Genomic DNA, 21,910 nt, shown 5'->3' on the forward strand with positions numbered 1-21,910 from the left:
ATGTCAATACTTCATTAAAATGTAGGGGTAAAAGATAACAATTGTAAATGCCTCCAGTATTTACAATTGTTGTGGATTTAAGTACTACAACATTGTTTGTGTTATATCTCTATTTTCCATATCACTCATAAAGTTTCAGACATGGCACCTGTAATTAGTTTGTAGTGATTCAAGCTGTTTATATCATGTTTATTTCTAGTTCTGACCTTGTTTTGTTGTTACTTTGCTCTCTGGACTTGCCTGTTTGCTGTTTTTTTTTTTTTTTTTTTTTTTTTTTTTTTTACCTGTTTTGATTCTGATTCTTGGATTGTGTTGTGGATTGTTCACCCAATTTTTAATAAAACATCAACCTGCAACTGCTTCCGCCTCTATTTGACAATACAGGTGCATTACGTATGGTAGTGTGTGGCATTATGAACTTCTTTCATAAAAAAAAAAAACAAGGTTACATTGAATGAAGTCACATTATGTAAAACTTGTAAAGCATGTACAACCTTTAAAGAGATGCTGCATATCTGCAAATTGTTAATCCAGTTGAAAAAGTTTTCAGGCTAATTTAAATAAAATGTAACAATTCACATTTAACTTTGTTGACAATAGTAATATAGCTGACTGGACAATCAGAAAAGATATTAGACATTAGAAAAAACAACCTGTGCAGAATCAAAATTTTGTTTATTTGAATGCAAATATATCTTAAAAATATCAAGCAGTGAAATCATCTTGTGTGGTACTACATCAGTAGAAAGTCAAATACAAAGAATGTCTAATAAGGTAGCCTATTCTTTGGCAACAACAAAATAACTGATTACTAATAATTCAAGATAACTTCTTCATAAGCTAATTTATAATATTCTTGTCTACATATAGGCTTAAGAAGTGAATGTCTTTCAAAAAATGAGAGAGGATATTCACCTGCAGGATGGTCTATTCCTGTCCTCTGATACTTACGTATAAGTTGTAAGCAATGACTGTGTATATGGGTGGATGTCTTAACAGGGAGTCAAAAGTGAAGCCATAATGTCTCTGAGTTTCTGAGGCCGTCTAGTGGCTGGCTGCAGTACAATTTTAACCCCACCCCTTCCCATGTTAATGAATGGAGACTGAGCCAAACTTCCATTTTAAGTTCCGTCTCCACAAATTATTTTAGAGAATAGTGTACCGTTTTTAAGTTTGGTTGACTTTAATATCCTTGCTAATATTTTTCCTTATGATAAATGGATTTTATAGGAGTTATTTGGTGATAAATAAAATGGCATGGTTGATGAGGTGATTGATGGTATTGGACATGACAGTCGAGCCTCACGGACGTGCATGTTTCCAAAATTGACCTAAAACTCTTGAGAGTTCTATAGCAAAGCCATGTCTTGTTCTGCTCTTTTTTTTTTTTTTTTATCTTTGTCATAATAGTTATTCAAGATCATCATAAATCCCAATTTATATTCAGAGTTGTATTAGCTTAAAGTAAAAAGGATTTAATGAATTTGCATTGTACATGTGTCATTGGATTACTGAATATCACTTTGATGTGCATCCTGTTGCTCACTATTGTTGTTCACGATTAATCTGTTTATATATATGTCATATCATTACTCTCAACATCCAGCTGGACTCAGGAGTGTTGCTCCCATGCACCCTGCCAGGTGGAACCAAAATTCCAGCTGGCTGAGCATCAGACCTTTGAAAATCCTAGGAATGGCAGAATAGCTGTATTCCCCTTCCTGTTCAGCAGAGGAATATATTAGTTTGCTGCATGCAATGTGCTTAATAAATAGAATTTTCCATTGTAACCAGGGACTGAATATCAGCTAGCAGACTATGTGTTTAAGATATAAGATTCATTATAAGGTACAAAATGTTTATGTGGTTGCACAGAAACAAGTATTGTAGGTTCTACTGTATTTTAATATTGTTAAATGTTTTACAATGAAATTTCAAAGTAAAATATCCTGTTTAGGAACAACAAAAAGTAAAATATCTTGTATTTAAAATTTTAGAGAATACATTGAGAAAAAAAATAATACAAGCATTTACAAAATAAAAATATAACAATATTTTTATAAGTAATATTCACTTTGTAAGGTCAGATCTTTCTCTACTAAGTTATAGAATTCATTATCCTGAATCTGAAGGTCTTGTTGAGCTGCAAATATAAATTTCCTGATTTGAGAGTTTTGGTATCTGGAATATCACTTTCGTTTGCCATATCTCAAAACATCTCCTTAGCCAGATAGTACCTTATAATACCAAGGTAACAAAATGTCATTTGCAAGTGATGTTATACTGCAGAAGGCTTGCAATTGATTTGCACTTATGCACTTTGCAAATACTCTGGCTTACCTGCAGACCTGAGTATGCTTTTTTCCAAAGTAGATAGAATGTCTTCCAAGGCAGCATAACTTGAAACCCTGAAGAATCTCTCTTCGCCACCAGCTATCTCTATCATCTCTTGTATTGCATTCCTTTTCAGCAGAACCTCTGGCCCCAGCTGAGAATAGAACATTATTGTATTAGCGAAGACTATAATTCTTTTAGCACATGATATGTGAAAGATTACTAAAGCTGTTTATTGCCATAATTTACCACGCACATTGTAATATGATGCATAGTAAACACGTTTTATTAGTAAAACAGCCAATAGCAGTAATTCAAGATACTTTAGAAAGACATGATATATAATTACACAAAATATTCAGTTAGATAATGCCTGGCATTTGATTTAACTATTTAAACTGTTCTAACAGACCCTCAGCAGGGAGGTCTTTGCAGTCTGTCCAGTATGTTGCTCATTTTGATGTCTAAGTTAGCTCATTGTACTGATATTATAACTAGCAAACCAATGTGAATTAACAAAGTGATAGCATAAACCAAAGAGCTAACATCAGCTAAATTTCATAACAATTTACTATTTACTGTATGACCTTAGCAAACAGTAGTTGGTAAGGTTAGCCAGTCATTCCTTTTTAAACGAACTCCGCCCACAGAATGAGAGGTACATTCCCTGCCCCTCCATCTCCCCCACCCAAAAATCCACCCATAACCATAGCTTTTAAATTTTTTGCATACACCTCCAAGATACATAATCTGAAGGGGTTTCCCCAGTATTCAAACCAGGAAATCACACATAGAGCCCCCTGCACCACTGCTGTAAAAGTACATTCACACTAGAAAGCAACAAAGCAACAGGCGCCATTTATTTTCTATGTACACTCATGACATGAAGCTGCAATTTTAGCAACAGCCTTTTGTGGTGTAAGTTTCTTCCACTTGCTGGTCTCAGTCTGCAGAGATATGAGTTACAAAAGGAGATACAAATGTATGTAATGTGTTTTTTTTCTTAACTTTATGCAAATTAGGTAAAAAGCAGTAAAGCGACAAATCCAAACGATTGGCTCAAATGATTCTTTTAGCATGCATGGTGCAATTTTTTTTTATTACCCCTCTCACAACTTTAGTTCTCACATGTATATTTCCTATGAACTGTTTGAAAAACAGAAATAAAATCTTATAATTGTGTTTTCATATTATTCTTTCAAATACCACCACCGAATGTTCCACCTGGGTGTTTCTGTCCCGCATCCCTCTTTTCCATTTTGTTGTATGGCATTTCTGTTGTGTTTTTAGCTTATTGCAGTGTTTCTGATTTTGCATGTGTTTTCTCAATTTGCATTATGTTTCTACATGCAGCCTGTGTGTTCTCTAATTGATGAATGTGTTTACAGTTTTGCAGTGCATAAAGGAATTTGCAGCTATTTCTGAACTACTGTGCATGTATTGCCAGGTCCACGCATCCTCTTCTGTATTTGCATGTGTTTTCTGAATTTTCAATGCTTTGCCCCTGTTGGTCTCCATAGCTAATAGCTAATACCTAATACCTAATAATGCAATAGCTAATATGAAGCCTGGCATGTAACATGTAAAGCAAACAACCAATTTTACACTTATTATTTGTGCTTTATTAGTTATTAGAAGATACAAATAGATACAGGTATATGGTGGTGCCTCTGGTGAGTGTCTGTAGCTAGCGCAGTAGCTTGCACTGCTAACATAGCTGATACAATGCCCAGCATACTGGACTTCAAACAACCAATTTTCACACTGTTTTACTTGATTAAAATATTTTAAGTACATTTTAAAGACAAATTAATCATGTACTATAGTAAACCTTGTGCAGTAGGCTACATTTTTCCCACTATTCTTTCTCATCAGAGCTAAAAACACTGAATAGCTCACAGACGGTATATGCCCACCAGCGACAACAGTAGCACTCGTGCAAAGCCTACAAGAGACAAACTCCAAGCGACACAAACAACCTGTTGCTCTCTAATGTGAACATGTGTATCATTTTAAGTCCTAAGTCCATATGCCATAACTTATCGGGGACTCAACTGCTGTACTGAATGTGCCAGAGTTACATCTGTTACGCCGCAGAGCAATAGCCTTGAAGGTAATGCCTCTTCAACAAAAGAGACAATTTCCTCCAAGTTCGTGTCGTTCTTTCTTCTAAATGAACGCAAATTTTTCCATAATTGTTCTAATACTAATAATTATCTGGTATCTTTACTTTACTAAAGTATTTCTTTATTTGCATTGCTCTGACAAGCACCATTCTGTCATAATGTTATGACTTTATTCTTAAAATATTGTGACTTTTTTCTTGTCATGTCAGATATTACAGCATTTTTTATATATTGTGATTTTTCTCAACATATTACAACTTTATTCTTGAAATCTTGTTGTTTTTTTTTTTGTTTAAACAGTGGCCCTAAAATACTGTCATACATCACCACTACAACATGTAAATCCAGAAATTAGTCTCCACTATAAAATTACAGCTGTACAGATGTAGAGGAGTAGGTTCACAGTACATTAGCAGTAGCTAAACTGGCTACCTGACAAGCTAGTGCTACAGGCGATACCTTACATTTACCTACTTCTGTATTTCTGCATGTCTGTAATTTATAATTAAGCCCAACTTTACAATTTACCAGTTGTAGTAATGATATTGTTGTTCCAGATGAGTGTCCTGAATTAATCTTTGCACTATATCTGAAATCTGAAATGGTTCTGTATGTTGTAGATAGAGCCATACTGTCTACATTTAAATATTCCCTTTGTCATAACATATGTTTGTAGAAATTAATTTAATTCTGATTATTTACTTTAAAACAAGCTCTTGGCAACCAACAGACTGTTTTAAAACTAGGCCAAAAATACCACCAGCAGACTTGCTTATTCAAATTCATCCAAAACCATCACAGAATGGTGAAAAAAATGGCAACTACTCACAATGTGTTGCACACATTGAGATGGCAGTGGCAATTAGCATATGAACGAAACAGCATTCAACATTTACATTTAAAATGTACATATTAAAATTTAAAATTTACATTTACATTTACATTTAAAATGTACATATTAAAATTTAAAATTTACATTTACATTTACATTTAAAATTTATTTTTAACATTTATATTTATATTTAACATTAACATTTATATTTCATATTTATATTTAACATTTACATTTAACATTACCGTTATATTTAGAATTTACACAGAAATTTAAAACTGTTCAGTGAAAAAGTCAGATATAAAAGAGACTTTTATGGCACCCCATACACTACAGAATGCTGTGAGAATGTTGTGAAATAGTGTAAAATTGTACACTTACCCCTATAGCATAGCGAACAATCCCCTCCATCTGTGGCATGTTCAATACCTCTGTGAGGTTTCTTTCATCTCCTGCCATCTCTCCATCAGACAGTAGAATAATCATTTTTTTGGCGTTCTCTTTTGATCCACTTTGAGGAACAAAAACGTCTGTGCTGCAGGTAGTACAGGACACAGAAGCTAATAAAGACTTTGTAGTAAGATGTGCTGTAAACATTGATAGACTGTCAGCCATTGAGGCACTTTTGTGCACAATCATGATAGGAACTTTTTGGGTTTGAGTACTTACAGGACATGGTAGAGGGCTGAAGCTGTCTTGGTGATTGCATGAATTTGTTTTATGTTCTTCACCTTATCCAAGGCTCTGAGATGTTCATTATTTTCTTTCAAAGAGAGTTCTGTCCTTATGTCTCTCCCATACTGCACTACTGCAAACTTGCACTGAAGAGAGAATTTATAAAATTTATTGAATTAATGACATTTTGATAAAGGCTTATGTTGAAATTTAAACCACACATTTTTATGTATCATTAAATTCTATTTGTCAATACTAATTGTTTCCCTAAATGTCATACTTACACTGAAACATGTTGTCCAAACATTATTCATCACATTACTAATAAAGTCTTTGGCCCTTTCAAAATCCGGCGGCTCAATGCTACCAGAGCCGTCCAGCACAAAAGCGATCTCCGTCCCTGCATCTTCAGATAAACACAAGCAGCAGAGGGATTTCACAAATATGATACTGTTTGATGCCTTACTTACACTAAAACATGTTGTCCAAAAATTTTTCAGCATGTTACTAATAAAAGCACAAAAGCAATCTCCGTCCAATCTCCATCCATGCATCTTCAGATAAACACAAGCACCAGAGGGATTTCACAAATATTGTGTAAATTTTCTAATCTATAGAAAATTATGAGTTTGCTTAATAAGAAACAGTCAGAGAGAACCTTTTAAAACCAAAGAGTATTTGATTTTACAGAATAATAAGGTAATATCTGCTTTGGCCACTGTTCAAAAATCTATCTTGTAAAAGTCTCAGAGTTTCCATAATGTAAGTTTGAAGTAACCTTTAAATGTAGGTCTTGCTGAGCTGCATATCTCAATTTCCGATGGAACGCAAGGTCACAAAATGTCATTTGTTTTGGGTACATTGTAAAATATATAATCCTATTTTTTGAAACTTAAAGAAATCACTGCTTGATTCCATACTTTTAGACTGTGACTTGAAATACTTGCTGACAAACAATATCTAAATAATATAATTTAGCAATCATGTGTTAACAAACACAAGTAATATTATACTGCAGAAGGCTTAGAATTGATTTGCATTTATATGCAAATATCCTGACTTACCTTCAATCCTAATTATGTTTTTTTCCAAAGAAGAGAGAATGTTTTTCAATTCAGCATAATTAGAAACCTTGAAAAATCGATCTTCGCTGCTAGCTATTTCCATCATCTCTTTTATTGCCTGTGGTTTATTCAGAACCTCTGGCCCGAGCTGAGAATAAAACATCACTGTATTAGCAAAGACAAAAATTCTTTCAGCACAATATGTAAAAGATCATCACAGGCATTCATTGTCATAATTTAGAAAGCACATTGTAATATATAGCTCAGTAACTCATTGTACTGATAAACAGGCGAATAGCAGTAATTAAGACACTTAAATGGCTTTAGACAAGCTACGTTTTGCTTTTGTTCCTTTAAGTTTTCCAATACTGGAAATTCTTCAAGAGAGAAGACATTACACTTTGCAGTTTCTCAGTCACATGACAATTTTTTTTACCTTATTAATTTCAAGACAAAGTAAGGTGACAACAATATACCACCAAAGGTTTTATTTGTGATATATATATATGAGATAAAGGAGAGGTATAAGGGGGGTTATGTTAAAACTGTGGTTAGAGAAAGCAATAAAGTCAATCAATCAATCAATCAATCAATCTTTGAAAAAATTAGGAACCCTTTAATGTATTTCAAAAGATGCATCCCAGTTTCCACCAGGCCAATTTGGCTACTGCCAAATATATATCTTTTGTAAAACTACAATATCTAAAACTGTAGTATTTTATTTTAATCACCACAACCTGAAAACTATTGCATTTTTTCACAAATGTATCCTAAATCTACAATTTTACTACGTAAGAATTTAGTACTACAGCATGGCTTATTAACAGTTCCTGTTCTATTCTTCTCACTGGAGTTCTGAAATGTAAAATTGTAAACTTACCCCTATAGCATAGCGAACAATCCCCTCCATCTGTCGCATGTTCAATACCTCTGTGAGGTTTCTTTCATCTCCTGCCATCTCTCCATCAGACAGTAGAATAATCATTTTTTTGGCGTTCTCTTTTGATCCATTTTGAGGAACAAAAATGTCTGTGCTGCAGGTAGTACAGGACACAGAAGCTAATAAAAACTTTGTAGTAAGATGTGCTGTAAACATTGATAGACTGTCAGCCATTGATGCACTGTTGTGGAAACTCATGATGAGAATTTTTTTTGGGTTTGAGTACTTACAGAACATGGTAGAGGGCTGAAGCTGTCTTTGTGATCCCATAAATCTGTTTTATGCTCTTCACCTTATCCAAGGCTCTGAGATGGTCATTATTTTCTTGCAGAGAGAGTTCTGTCCTTATGTCTCTCCCATACTGCACTACTGCAAACTTGCACTGAGGAGAGAATTTAAATACTGTACATTTATCTGTATCTATATATACACATATATATAATTTAATGTCTTAAAGACATTCTGAGAAAGACTTATGGTTGAAATTTAAACCACACTGTTTTTTACATAAAATTATATTTTAAATTTTAAATTCTCTTTGTTTCCTCAAAAAATACTTTTCATTTAGAACTTCAGTGCCAAATGGAATAATTCCAGACAGCATCACTGATAATTTTATCTGAAAGTGTTCTGTTACTTCATAATAAAAGCATTTCTTCACCCAGTGTTTTTAAAAGATTCTAGAAGTTTTCCATCAGTATGTCAATAATTAGGATATTGGGTTTTATGGACATCATACCATGAATTTTTCATACTGTTTGATGCCTTACTTACACTGAAACAAGTTGTCCAAACATTTTTCATCACGTTACTAATAAAGTCTTTGGCACTTTCAATATCCTGCGGGTCAATGCTACTAGAGCCGTCCAGCACAAAAGTGATCTCCGTCCCTGCATCTTCAGATAAACACAAGCACCAGAGGGATTTCACAATTATTACCTCTATAAGAATTTACACTGTAGTCTAAGGAAGTGATGTACATCAGACACCACATGCATCAGTCACCTGATATACTGTATCCATTTTGTTCATGGACTGATTGAATATTTATTTATAATCGTAATTTTAAGCAAAAAAAAAAAAAAAACTGCTTATTTTAATACCCTTCAGTCTGTGACCTGAAATACTACCTGACAAACAGTATCTAAATAATATAATTTACTGATCAAATATTAACAAACACAAGTGTGTTATACTGCAGAAGGCTTACAAGTAGATTTGCACTTATATGCAAATATTCTGGCTTACCTTCAATCCTAATTATGCTTTTTTCCAAAGAAGAGAGAATGTTTTCCAAAGCAGCATAATTACAAACACTGAAAAATCTATCTTCACTGCCAGCTATTTCTGTCATCTCTTTTATTGCCTGTGTTTTATTCAGAACCTCTGGCCCCACCTGAGAATAAAACATCACTGTATTAGCAAAGAATTAGCAAATAATTCTTTCAACTTAGAAAAAGTAAAAGATTATTACAGCTGTTCATTGCCATGATTTAAAAAGCACATTGTAATATGAAGCATAGTAAACAAAGTTTAATAATAAACAGGCCAATAGCAGTAACTCAAAGTACTTAAAGCGCTTTTGACAAGATAGCATGATAAATATTAGCTGAATTACAATTTGTACCACAGAGCTGTTGATTTGGTACACATTCTGATTGGTCAGAGTGACTATAATGACTATAACATTAATAATTAATTTAATTAAATTAATTTACAATAACAGCACAGATCCAACAGTAGTGCCTGCTGTAAGCAAAAACCACAGGTTTATGTGAATGTGCTTCTTCTAATACGTTGTTTTTATTAGTAACAGCTCATTCACGGGGACCTGTATAGTGGACGTCCACATAATATAATTTAATCCACATAATATATATATATATTTATATATAAATTATTGCTGAGTGATAACAGGAGCTAACTTGTTTTGTGGATGTTCCACACCATTAATGAAACAAAGAAGTATGATGCGTCATACTTTAATAAATAAAAAAATTAATTGTTGGCAAATTGCAGTGGTATAACAACACCCCATGAGATGCACTTATTGGACAGTAATCAGCTTTGGGGTGGTAACTTCATATCAGTCCAGATCACACAAGTTTGTCGTTGATTATTTACCTATTACAGCATTCTAGTATTTTATTCCTTACATATGTAGTATATAAAGGTGTGGTAACAACAATCTATACATCTTTACTTGCTTTTTAAATCTTTTGGTGATTAATAGTATTCCTATTATTAATTTATATTTATATTATAGTTTTAGGTTGTTAACATGATGCAGAAAGCCAAACTGTTTGTATTTGATCCTATTTAGTGTGGGCGAAATGTTATTTTAAAAGTGTGGTCAGAAAAGGCGAAAAAAATTTTTTAAATTGATGAACCATTCATGCCAACCTGAATAACAAATTAATGGGAGAAAAAAACAATATAACCTTTGAACTTTGCAGATATGAAATAGTGTAAAAATGTACACTTACCCCTATAGCATAGCGAACAATCCCCTCCATCTGTGGCATGTTCAATACCTCTGTGAGGTTTCTTTCATCTCCTGCCATCTCTCCATCAGACAGTAGAATAATCTTTTTTTTGGCGTTCTCTTTTGATCCACTTTGAGGAACAAAAACGTCTGTGCTGCAGGTAGTACAGGACACAGAAGCTAATAAAGACTTTGTAGTAAGATGTGCTGTAAACACTGATACACTGTCAGCCATTGATGCACTGTTGTGCAAACTCATGATAAGAAATTTTTGGGTTTGCGTACTTACAGGACATGGTAGAGGGCTGAAGCTGTCTTGGTGATTGCATGAATTTGTTTTATGTTCTTCACCTTATCCAAGGCTCTAAGACGTTCATTGTTTTCATTCAGAGAGAGTTCTGTCCTTATATCTCTCCCATACTGCACTACTGCAAACTTGCACTGAGGAGAGAATTTACATATTGTACATATAAACTACACTTAATATATATTTATATATTAATATATTCACTCACTAGATTTAATATATATTATTTATTGTATTAAAGGCATTTTGATAAAGGCTTATGGTTGAAATTGAAACCACATAGATTTAGCTTAAATTCTAATTGTTTATACTAACTGTTTCCCTACAGGAGTTTTCATTTAGAACGTCAGTGATTGGCCTATTTGAAAAGTTTAATAAAAGGCTCCTGAGTCGCTTCCAGACAGCCTCAATGATGATTTTATCTGAAAAGTGTTCGATTACTTAATATCCTCTTTTCTTTTCCACAGCATACAAACATTTTTATGTTTTTTAAATGTTTTTTTATATTTACATCTAGTTGTGTAAAATAACTTAAAACATGGCACCTTTGGTGGCAGACCACCCAATTTTTAGGTGAGCAAAAGTATAGAAACAGACCGTCTTAAAGTAAATTAAAGTAAATAACACTTAATATTTGGTTGCATATCCCTCGATTGCAATAACTGCATCAAACCAGCATCCCACTGACATCACCAAACTGTTGCATTCTTTTTTGTGATGCTTTTCCAGGCTTGTACCACAGCTTCGTTCAGTTGTAGTTTGTTTTGGGGGGTTTCTCCCTTCAGTCTCCTCTTCAGGAGGCGAAATGCATCGATCGATTTTTCCCTCTTTTCTCTGCTTCAAAAGGGTTTGCCTTTCTCCCATAGATAACTGTCTGGTCTTCATGTTGATTTATCCTTTTAACAATAAGTCTTTACAGGTGAAACCCAGGGCTCAAACCAAGAGTAGACATTCAGAGCTATTAATTGTTTAAACAATCAATCTAACATGGCACACCTGAGCAACAAGAAACACCTGTCAGTCACATGTTCCAATATTTTTGATAACTTTAAAAATGGGTGGGTTCAAACAAAAGATGCCATGTTTTAATTTGTTTAACACATATAGCTGAAATTCTGATCTATTGTGTCATTAATCTTTGATCTCAAACTCAAATGCCTTCAATGTATATCAAAAACAAAACAATTGGTCTTGCCATTCTAATACTTATCTCCTTGTATGCATACAAACAAATGTCGAGACACAAGTCACGTGGTAACTCATTATAAAATGGCAATTAGCAATGGCCACCGGTTCCTTTCTACTTCTCAACTTGTTCACATGTTGAGCATTTTCCTAGCTATCTACGTAACTGCTTGTGACTACAGTCTGACTACAGGTGAACCTGTCCTCCAAAGCTGGTGACAGCTTCACAGTAGCTTTGTGAGAACTTCGTGTTAGCTACATATAGCATTGTGTTAGCTACCTTAGCAGCACTTACCTCACATGTGTGTGGGCAATGTCTGAGCCTTCTGGAGGCTGACGACAGGTATCTGCTATGTGTTCAAGGTCTTAGTGTTCATAATCTCAGAGAAGTAGTTATTGGATCAGATGTTCCATGTATATAATGCACAGTAATGCTGATGCTGACTCTGCAAGCTTGTTTAGAGAATATAGACCCCAGTGGGGTGTCGGAGATGATCCATGCACCACAGCCCAGGAAAGCTGCTAGTCATAAGTGGGTAGGAATAAAGATGGATGAAGCCCAGAGCAAAGGGCAAGGAGAGAGATGACACCTGTAGGCCTAGAAAAAAGGGGTGTGTAAGTTGTTTCAGAAGACTTCAGAAGCCAAGGCCTTTAATATGCTGTAGTGTAAAGTTTACATTAAGAGAAATAAAAAGGAGGTGCTAACTTGTTGGCCGCATCACATCCAGGGACATGGGCCAATGTAGTGCATAATAAACAACTTGGCCTGGGAGGCATGCAAGCCATTTGGTGCATTGCCTTCTTGATGGTTTTACTGGTTTTAGCTGTGCGCAGACACACAATGACCAAGCAACAAGTGCACCTGATTAGATTATTTTCTGACAAAGACACGTGTAGGACACACAGGCATCAGTCATGCTGCTCACATTTGAGTGGTCACTCCACTCCACAACAGTTATAAGGTTATGGTTGGTCCAGTTGAAACTCCCAAAGACATACAAGGCAAATCTAAAAAGTCACATTGCATAGTGGCCCCACTCCACAAGCGTGGACCCCCTCCATTATAAGTTGGTTGAGACTGCACTCCTGGTGCTATGGCACTTGGGTCAGGATGGTGGGTGGCTCACTGCCAATGTGATCCTGGGTCAATGCCAGTTATGGTTGGCCCAGTTGAAACTTCCAAAGACATGCAATTCCACCCTACAAAGTTTACTGCACTCCTTGCAGTATGACACTTGGGTCAAGATGGTGGGTGACTTGCTGTCAGTGATATCTTGAGTCAATGGCAATTATGGTTGGCCTAGTTGAAACTTACAAAGACATACAAGGCAAACCCTACAGAATCATCTTGCATGGTTGCTCTAGTCCACAATAGCTGACCCCTCCATTATAAGGTTGGTTGAGACTGCACTCTATGGCACTTGGGTCAAGATGGTGGGTGACTCGCTGCCAGTGTGATCCTGTCTTTGTTATGCTCTGTATGTGCCTTACACCATTATGTGAGCAGGCATTATGTGAGTGGAGGGACACTAGCTGCTCTCCTATGTAAACAAATGGTAGCTCATTTGGTTCTGGATGTTATCACCTAAGCTTACAGGCAGGCCGACCATCAGGTTCCACTCCAGGAGGATTGTGCTGCTGCTATCTGGGTATAGTTGTGTACCTTTTTCAGGTTCTGCAAAATCAGCTGGCCCCTCCCAGTGGGGTACGTGCAGCAGTCATATCTGGGCACCCTTCCAGTCAGTCCATAGGTCTGAGTTGGTTCCTCGTAACCCACTGTTATAAGGTTATCCAGGTGAAAACCACCCCGGGCAGTTAGAGGGATGAAATAGAGTGTAAGGTTATGTATGTGACCTTGTTCTGTGAACACCTGATAACAGCCAAGGTCACCTGTGATACAAAATCTAAGCCAAACTAGAAGAAAAGGTTCCAATGCCATCACTAATGGCATTATATAGTGGGTCACCACATGACTTTGTGTCAAACGCTTCGGCATGTGTGCACATATACAAGGAGATATCCAAGTGTTGAAACTCTGCCCCAGTGGTAGACTGGTGCATATAACTCGGTTATATAACCTTACATTTTAATTTAACTTCAGTGCTTGGTCTGTTTGATGCTTTACTTACACTGAAACATGTTGTCCAAACATTTTTCATCACATTATAAATAAAGTCTTTGGCCCTTTCAAAATCCTCCTGCTCAATGCTACCAGAACCATCCAGCACAAAAGTGATCTCCGTCCCTGCATCTTCAAATAAACACAAGCAGCAGAGGGATTTCACAAATATTTCCTATATCAGAATCTAAACTGTAGTTTAAGAAGTAACATATCAGACACCACGTTTCAATCACCCGATATATCTATTTTGTTCATGGATTGATTGACAAAAATTAAAATACCTTCATCTTCTTCATCTGTATCAGTGCTAGGGTCATTCTGTAGAGCTCTTCTCTTCCTCCAGTGGTCTAATTAAAATCAACATTGACAGTTTTTAAATAAACTTAAAAAATAAAATGTGCACAATGTGTAAGTGATTCATTATTTCAATTTAATATTTCCTTCAGATGCTTTTACCTCGATAAAGAGATGTTTGACTGCCTTGGTTTTTATTGTTATTGTTGTTGTTGCTGTTCATGGCTTTTTGTTCCAGCAGCTGTAAAACTAAAGTGGTGTAATGGTATTAACTGAGGATCATTGAGAAGTCTTGAGAGAATTTCTTGTGTATGATTTAGTGCAGACACATACCCAACTTATTGGGGTAAATTTTACTCTTTTCCTGATGATCAGATATGTGTGTACAGTTTCCATTGAAATTCTCAGTTGATGAATTAATTGTCCGAACTTGGTTACAAACCTATGTTTTGAGATAACAGATGTTTCATTTAAGGTTCATGAGCTTTGAAGATTCATTTGATTTTCAGGTATTCTTCAATTAAATTAAAACTGGCAATGGCATAAATAAATGTCTAGGTTGTATCTATGGCTTTACTGTGTTACTCAAATAAATAACTGACTAAATTACTAAATGAATGAATGAATGAATGAATGAATAAATGAACAAATGAATGAATTGTCAATGATTGCCATATATGCATTAATAAATATTTTCTGATTCTGGCTAATTTCTGTTACAGTTAGGACATGATTTAACCATCCTATAGAATATTTTCCTAATTTTTTGTGACATTTTAAATAAAAAAAAAGTTTAACTCAGAAAATCAGAACTTAGAAGAATTAAAAGAAGAAGATTGTTGCTAGAGAGGTTTCTTGTGTTTGGTTACATTAAAAGCCATTTGTTTATCTACTGTGAACCTGGGGAAGAATTTTCACCAGAGAATTTTAAATTACATTCACAATTATGGTATTTGGCAGATGCCAGAGCAACAGAAGTCTTCCTTGTACCCTGAGAGATAGTGGGTCAAATCAAACAGTGCTAGAGGCTTGGATGGAACATGGTGCAAAGTTGGAGCTAATAAATGCATTATGGTAGTTGTGCAATGGTCTGTTTTTGGCTTTATAGGCAAGCATAAGTGTATTAAATCTGATATGGCAGCTACAGGAAGCCAGTGGAGGGAGTGTAGAAAGGGTGTAGTGGAACAGAACTTGGGGAGGTTGAAAGCAATTGTGCAGCTGCATTCTGCATTAGTTGCAGAGGCTGAATTGCATGCAGGGGCCGACCTGCCAGTAGTATAACAGTAGTCCAGTCTCGAAATGACAAGGGATTGAACACGTACCTAAATGGCCAGTAATGGATAGAAATGACTGGATCCTTCTAATGTTGTAGAGGAGAAACCTGCATGAGTGAGTCAGTTTAGCAATGTAAGGCAAGAATGACATTTGGTAGTCCATGGTTACGCCAAAGCTGCGTGCAGTGACAGATGGTGAGATCTGAGAGTGTTTCTAGGGAGATCACCAAATCTTGATACCAGGGATATACAGCAATTTTGCTGGGATTTAGATTCAGCTGATGAGCTGCCATCCATGACGAGATGTCTTTCCAGACATGCTAAGATCTGTGCAGAAACATGAGTGGTAGGTACTAACCACTGCATATTGGAAAGACGCCACAAGAGATGCCATTTTGGAGATGCTCTAACTCAGTTTTCTAGCCATCACAGTTTGGCCCTTGTTAGAGTCACTCAGATTCATACGCTTGCCCATTTTTCCTGTTTCCAGTACATCAACTTTCTCTCCGATTGCTGTGCCACACATCCGACAGCTAAGGAGCAGGGTAGAAAGACTTGCTATAAATGATCTGCCATATTGGTATTAACCCAGGGTTTTGTATGAAAGCCTCTGCATAGGTTACAGTTTTTTCCATAGTCTACACAATATTTATTTCAGGCTCCAGGTCAGCAACTGCACCATGTTGTCTCTTTTCCTCTCACAGTCAGTATGTAATGGAAAACATCTCACTGCCTAAAAGAGAAGTAAATATGCCTGACATCTTTAGCAGGGGAAACTATGTTTTTGCAGAGAAATAGGCCATCAGGAAAAGCAGAAATAAAATAAAATCCATCACATATCTGACCTACAGTATAAACAAAATTCACTTGTAGTTACCAAAAGAAATAAATCAAAGGATCATCATGGAAGAGTTTTAATTTTTATGTTATTGAAAACATGAGAAAATTTACATGAAGCTGCTCCTTATCTTCACGCCAACTGGATGTTACAGACACAGCTGGTCTCAGGCCTTTCGTTACTCCTGTAAGTGATTTATTAGCATACTGTTAATATGTAGTGGCAAAAGGTAAATATCGTCTTACAATAATTGCTGTTTAAAGCAAACATAATAATTATTAGAGTTAATGATCATAGCAAATGTATAATCATGTCTGATCTTTATTTTAAATACATAAAAACAGACAACACATTACTAAAGTAAAAAAAAAAAAAAAACTTTACCTGCAACATTTATTCTAGAACAGTTTTTCTCTGCGCATCTGAAAACGTCTCCAGAAGTAGGAGAAGGAACAAAAACTCTAACAAAAAAAAATTACATAAATAAAAAAGACATTTAATTACACTCAATTAAACCTTAGATTATTGCTAATAATTTACTGGCTCAAATAAGCTATTCAGCATATTTTACTATTTTCAAAACTTAGTAGAACATACTAACCTGTCCTTTGATTGAATATTGCTTTGATCATCATTTGTAAATTTGCTCACTGGCTTTGTGAATATGTTGAATCCCACTGCTGTGTACATGCCTGTGATTTGCAAAATATAGTCATAAAATAAAGAAGGTTTGAAACCTAGTACAGAATACTAATAGAAATAAGAAACCTTCCAAACTTGAATCTGTTTTTATCAACTATTCATGTCTCTATAACATTTTATACTTCTTAATCAGATAAGTGAGATGCCAGTAAAAATCACAGAAATTTAAAAATGACATACCAATTATAAACAGCACAGCTGCAAACATCTTGCTGAGGCAGTTAAGTAACTACAGTGCTGTGAAAAAGTATTTCCCTGATTGTCTCTATTTTTGCATATTAGTCACACTAAATGGTTTCACATCCTCATAAAAATGTAACATGAGAAAAGGAGAACATGAAGAAACACAAAATGCAGTTTTTAAATGATCATTTCATTTATTGAAAGAGGTTATACTACCCCTGTATCACCCATGTGAAAAAGCAATTGCCCCCTTAAAGTACCATCTTTAGCAGCTACAACTGCAACCAAACCCTTCTGATAACTGGAAGTCAGTCCTTCACATCACTATGGAGGAATTTTTGGCCCACTCTTCTTTGCAGAATTGCTTCAATTCAGCCACAGTGGAGGGCTTTTCAGCATGAACTGCCCATTTAAGTTCCAACCACAGTATTGTAATTGGGTTCCGAACTTTACCTAGGCCACTCTAAAACATAATTTTGTTTCTTTTGAGCCATTCAGAGGTGGACTTGCTCTCGTACTTGGGGTCATGGTTTTGTTGCATAACCCAATTGAGTTTGAATATCCGGATAACCGGATATTGTCCTTCAGGATTTTTCTAGTAGAGAGCACAGCTTCACTGATGAGGTGGTATGCTTAGGATCATGAGCAGTTCCGTTCCTTCTCCATACTCTTCTCTTCCCATCACTCTGGTACAAGTTGATCTTGGTCTCATCTGTCCATAGGATGTTGTTCCAGAACTGTGAAGGCTTTTTTAGATGTCGTTTGGCAAACTCTAATCTGGCCTTCCTGTTTTTGAGGCTCACCAGTGGTTTACATCTTGTGGTCAACCCTCTGTATTCACTCTGGTGAAGTCTTCTCTTGATTGTTGACTTTGACACCCATACACCTACCTCCTGGAGAGTGTTCTTGATCTGGCCAACTGTTGTGAAGGGTGTTTTCTTCACCAGGGAAAGAATTCTTCGGTCATCCACCACAGTTGTTTTCCGTGGTCTTCCGGGTCTTTTGGTGTTGCTGAGCTCACCGGTGCGTTCCTTCTTTTTAAGAATGTATCAAACAGTTGTTTTGGCCACGCCTAATGTTTTTGCTATCTCTCTGATGGGTTTATTTTGTTTTTTCAACCTAATGATGGCTTGCTTCACTGATAGTGACAGCTCTTTGGATCTCATCTTGAGAGTTGACAGCAACAGATTCCAAATGCAAATAGCACACTTGAAATGAACTCTGGACCTTTTATCTGCTCATTGTAATTGGGATAATGAGGGAATAACACACACCTGGCCATGGAACAGCTGAGAAGCCAATTGTCCCATCACTTTTGGTCCCTTAACAAGTGGGAGGCACATATGCAAACTGTTGTAATTCCTACACCATTCACCTGATTTGGATGTAAATCCAAATTAAAGCTGACAGTCTGGAGTTAAAGCACATCTTGTTCGTTTCATTTGAAATCCATTGTGGTGGCGTATAGAGCCAAAAATGTTAGAATTGTGTCCCAATATTTATGGACCTGACTGTATGTATGTATGTATGTATGTATGTATGTATCTGTATATGTATGTACATATGTATATATACAGTCAGGTCCATAAGTATTTGGACAGTGACACGATTTTCGTAATTTTGCCTCTATACAGCACCACAGTGGATTTGAAATGAAGCAATCAAGATATGATTGAAGTGTAGACTTTCGGCTGTAATTCAAGGGGTTTAACAACCCTTTTATATTGCATTTGATATTGCATTACCTTATTGCATTATTATATTGCATGGCCTCATCATAGCACAGAGACAGCACTGGTTAAAGAGGTAAATGACCCACTACTAGTCTCTGATCAGGGTTGTGTCTCCTTGCTTGTGTTGCTTGACCTTAGTGCAGCTTTTGACACCACTGATCATGCTAGTCTCCTAGATAGACTAGAAAATGTTGTTGGAGTTAATGGAATTGTCCTTTTCTGACTCAGGTCTTATTTGACTGATTGTTATCAGTTTGTAGATGTAAATGGTGATGTCTCTACACATTCTAAGGTAAAATTTGGTGTCCCACAAGGTTCTATTTTAGGCCCATTGCTTTTTTCTTTATATATGCTCTCTCTGGGTAAAATTATTTGTAAACATGGTATTAGCTTCCACTGTTATGCTGACGACACACAGTTGTATGTTTCAGCAAAGCCAGATGAGAGACACCAGCTTAATAAAGTTGAGGAATGTGGAAAGGACATTAGACACCAGATGCTTATTAACTTCCTTCTACTTAATTTTGACAAAACAGATGTACTACAACCACATGCTAGAAGTAAGCTTTCTGATTTCATAGTATCTCTGGATGGCATTTCTGTTTCATAATGTGTAGCGGTAAAAGACCGTGATATGATTATTGATTCCAGTCTTTCATTTGAGGCTCACATAGATAATATTACTAGGATAGCCTTCTTTCATCTCAGAAATATTGCTAAGATAAGAAGTATAATGGCACTACATGAAGCATAAAAACTAGTCCATGCTTTTTTTTACCTCTAGGTTGGAGTATTGTGATGCTTTACTGCCTGGATGTTCCAGAAGGTGCTTAAATAAGCTCCAGTTAGTCCAGAATGCATTAGTGCTTACTAGAACCAGAAGATATGACATCACCCCTATCTTATCCATACTGCATTGGCTCCCAGTCAAATTTTGTACTGATTATAAAATACTACTGTTAACCTCTACAGCACTAAATGGTCTCAAGCCGCAGTACCTGAGCGAACATTTGCTCTTTTATGATCCGCCATGCCTACTTTGTTCAAAAGGTGGAGACTATTTGTTCATACCTTGAATAGTGAAGGCTACAACAGGGGGCACAGCCTCCTCTTACAAAGCCCCACAGTTATGTGTGGCAAAGTGGACTAAGCAGTGATAGCTTTATCTGATCACTAGAGCCAGTCACACCAAATTATGGCGGAACAGGCTAACCAGAAATACAAATTTAGTAAAACAATTACACCGACTATGCCACCCTGTTAGGCACAGGGAACCATCATTATACCATCAAAAGGAACACAGGTTCGTTGTTCCAGGGTAGGAAACAGAAGAATGAATGCAGAGATGAAACTTTAATACTTTACTGACAATGTAAAAATCACATAAAACAAAAAAAAAAAAAAACATTTACTCAATTAAAATAAGACTAAAATCACACAACTCCATTAAAATAGAGGGAACAAATAAAATTTATCATACACTAAAAATACAATCAAAACATTCAGAAACAAGACAGAATCAATGAAGCAATCGTTAACCCCACAAAAAAAGAAAAATACAGTTTCAATAAAAATACCCAGGTGACCCAACTTTCACAAAAACCCTCCTTATGGGACTCAAAATATTGGAAGACGGGTTTACAAGCCTGGACATAGGGTCACAAAAGATCAAAATCTACCAATTCCACGCGAAACGACGCGGTACAATGTCACACACACACGGCATGACACAACCCACGTCGCACAAGAAGCCCCACGAGGTAGCACAGTTCGCGTCACACCGGAAGCAAACGGAGCAAAACCAGCACGGATCAAAACAGCACGGAGCAAAACAGCAGCACCACTGGATACCACCCTGCAATCCTGATTAAATATCCGGAAAACCAATCTTCAAATATAGGCAGCTCTACCTAAAAAAGAGAGAAACCTTTTACGGTGCACTACATTAACATTAAGTGACCCATACACCTACCGTCATTTTCCCGATATGGTTGGTATTCTTAAAATACGCACCCGAAGGCCAAATATTTTCCAACACATTAAATTGCCAATCCGAGGGGAAAACAGCAGACAGACCACACAGCCACCATTAATCCTACAAAACAAAAACTATTAATTAAGAAATTAATACAAATCAAGAGCATTAACTATTCCAGTCAGCATTATCCTAGTAGCCAAGCAGCACATACCATCAACGCAGCGGGAGCCATGAGCGATACCGGAAGTGGGCGGTCCCCAAGCTATGGCGCACACCGGCAGTGCCCCAAGCCCCAGAATATATACACGCACCAATCACACAATGAGTAAACCACGCCCTGCTCATTACAACCCTACCAGAGCAATTAACGTGCCACTTTAGTCTAAAAATATAAACCAGCTGCATGACTCACCACATATGGAACAGCCTTCCAATTACTGTTCGGGACTCAGACACAGTCTCAGTCCCTGTGGTGGCTTTGAGGCAGCAGTTGCCATGAGCAGCTTTGTACTCAGGACTCCATCAGTGGACAGTGAATAGATTTAACAAACCAGACTTCTTATGAAAACTGTGATGAATTTACTGATTGCACAATTGCACTATTTGTCCATGTACTACACAGTTATAGAAGGGAATTATTTATAATAGCACTATCCAGTGTCACCCAGATGAGGATGGGTTCCCTTTTGAGTTTGGTTCCTCTCAAGGTTTCTTCCTCATATCGTCTCAGGGAGTTTTTCCTCACCACTGTTGTCTCTGGCTTGCTCATTAGGGATAAATTCACATACAATCAGGTCCGGAAGTATTTGGACGATGACAGAGTTTTTGTGATTTTGTC

At 36.3% G+C, this 21,910-nt stretch overlaps 1 protein-coding gene across 5 annotated transcripts in view; it reads right to left on the reverse strand.

Moving 5' to 3' along the window:
- Window positions 1-658: 658 nt before the first annotated feature.
- LOC113532805 (collagen alpha-6(VI) chain) overlaps window positions 659-21,910 on the reverse strand; it is a 33,087-nt gene continuing 11,835 nt past the window's right edge. The window contains exons 1-22 of one of the 5 annotated variants that reach the window (XM_053239839.1): window positions 21,284-21,335; window positions 21,108-21,189; window positions 17,359-21,004; window positions 17,078-17,168; window positions 16,861-16,937; window positions 16,590-16,660; window positions 14,698-14,806; window positions 14,527-14,613; window positions 14,352-14,417; window positions 14,078-14,199; window positions 10,746-10,897; window positions 10,458-10,611; window positions 9,220-9,367; window positions 8,746-8,867; window positions 8,202-8,353; window positions 7,912-8,065; window positions 7,032-7,179; window positions 6,252-6,373; window positions 5,962-6,113; window positions 5,674-5,827; window positions 2,341-2,488; window positions 659-1,721 (exon numbers count right to left, since the gene is read on the reverse strand). In XM_053239839.1, coding sequence (XP_053095814.1) covers window positions 1,690-1,721; window positions 2,341-2,488; window positions 5,674-5,827; window positions 5,962-6,113; window positions 6,252-6,373; window positions 7,032-7,179; window positions 7,912-8,065; window positions 8,202-8,353; window positions 8,746-8,867; window positions 9,220-9,367; window positions 10,458-10,611; window positions 10,746-10,897; window positions 14,078-14,199; window positions 14,352-14,417; window positions 14,527-14,613; window positions 14,698-14,806; window positions 16,590-16,660; window positions 16,861-16,937; window positions 17,078-17,168; window positions 17,359-17,386 — 2,289 coding nt within the window. In that variant the 5' untranslated portion in view covers window positions 17,387-21,004; window positions 21,108-21,189; window positions 21,284-21,335 and the 3' untranslated portion in view covers window positions 659-1,689. The other 4 variants (XM_053239841.1, XM_026924450.3, XM_053239840.1 and 1 more) reach the window with 4 other exon arrangements.

This window comes from Pangasianodon hypophthalmus, chromosome 14, assembly GCF_027358585.1.
Source record: "Pangasianodon hypophthalmus isolate fPanHyp1 chromosome 14, fPanHyp1.pri, whole genome shotgun sequence".
In the NCBI taxonomy this organism is placed as follows: domain Eukaryota; kingdom Metazoa; phylum Chordata; class Actinopteri; order Siluriformes; family Pangasiidae; genus Pangasianodon; species Pangasianodon hypophthalmus.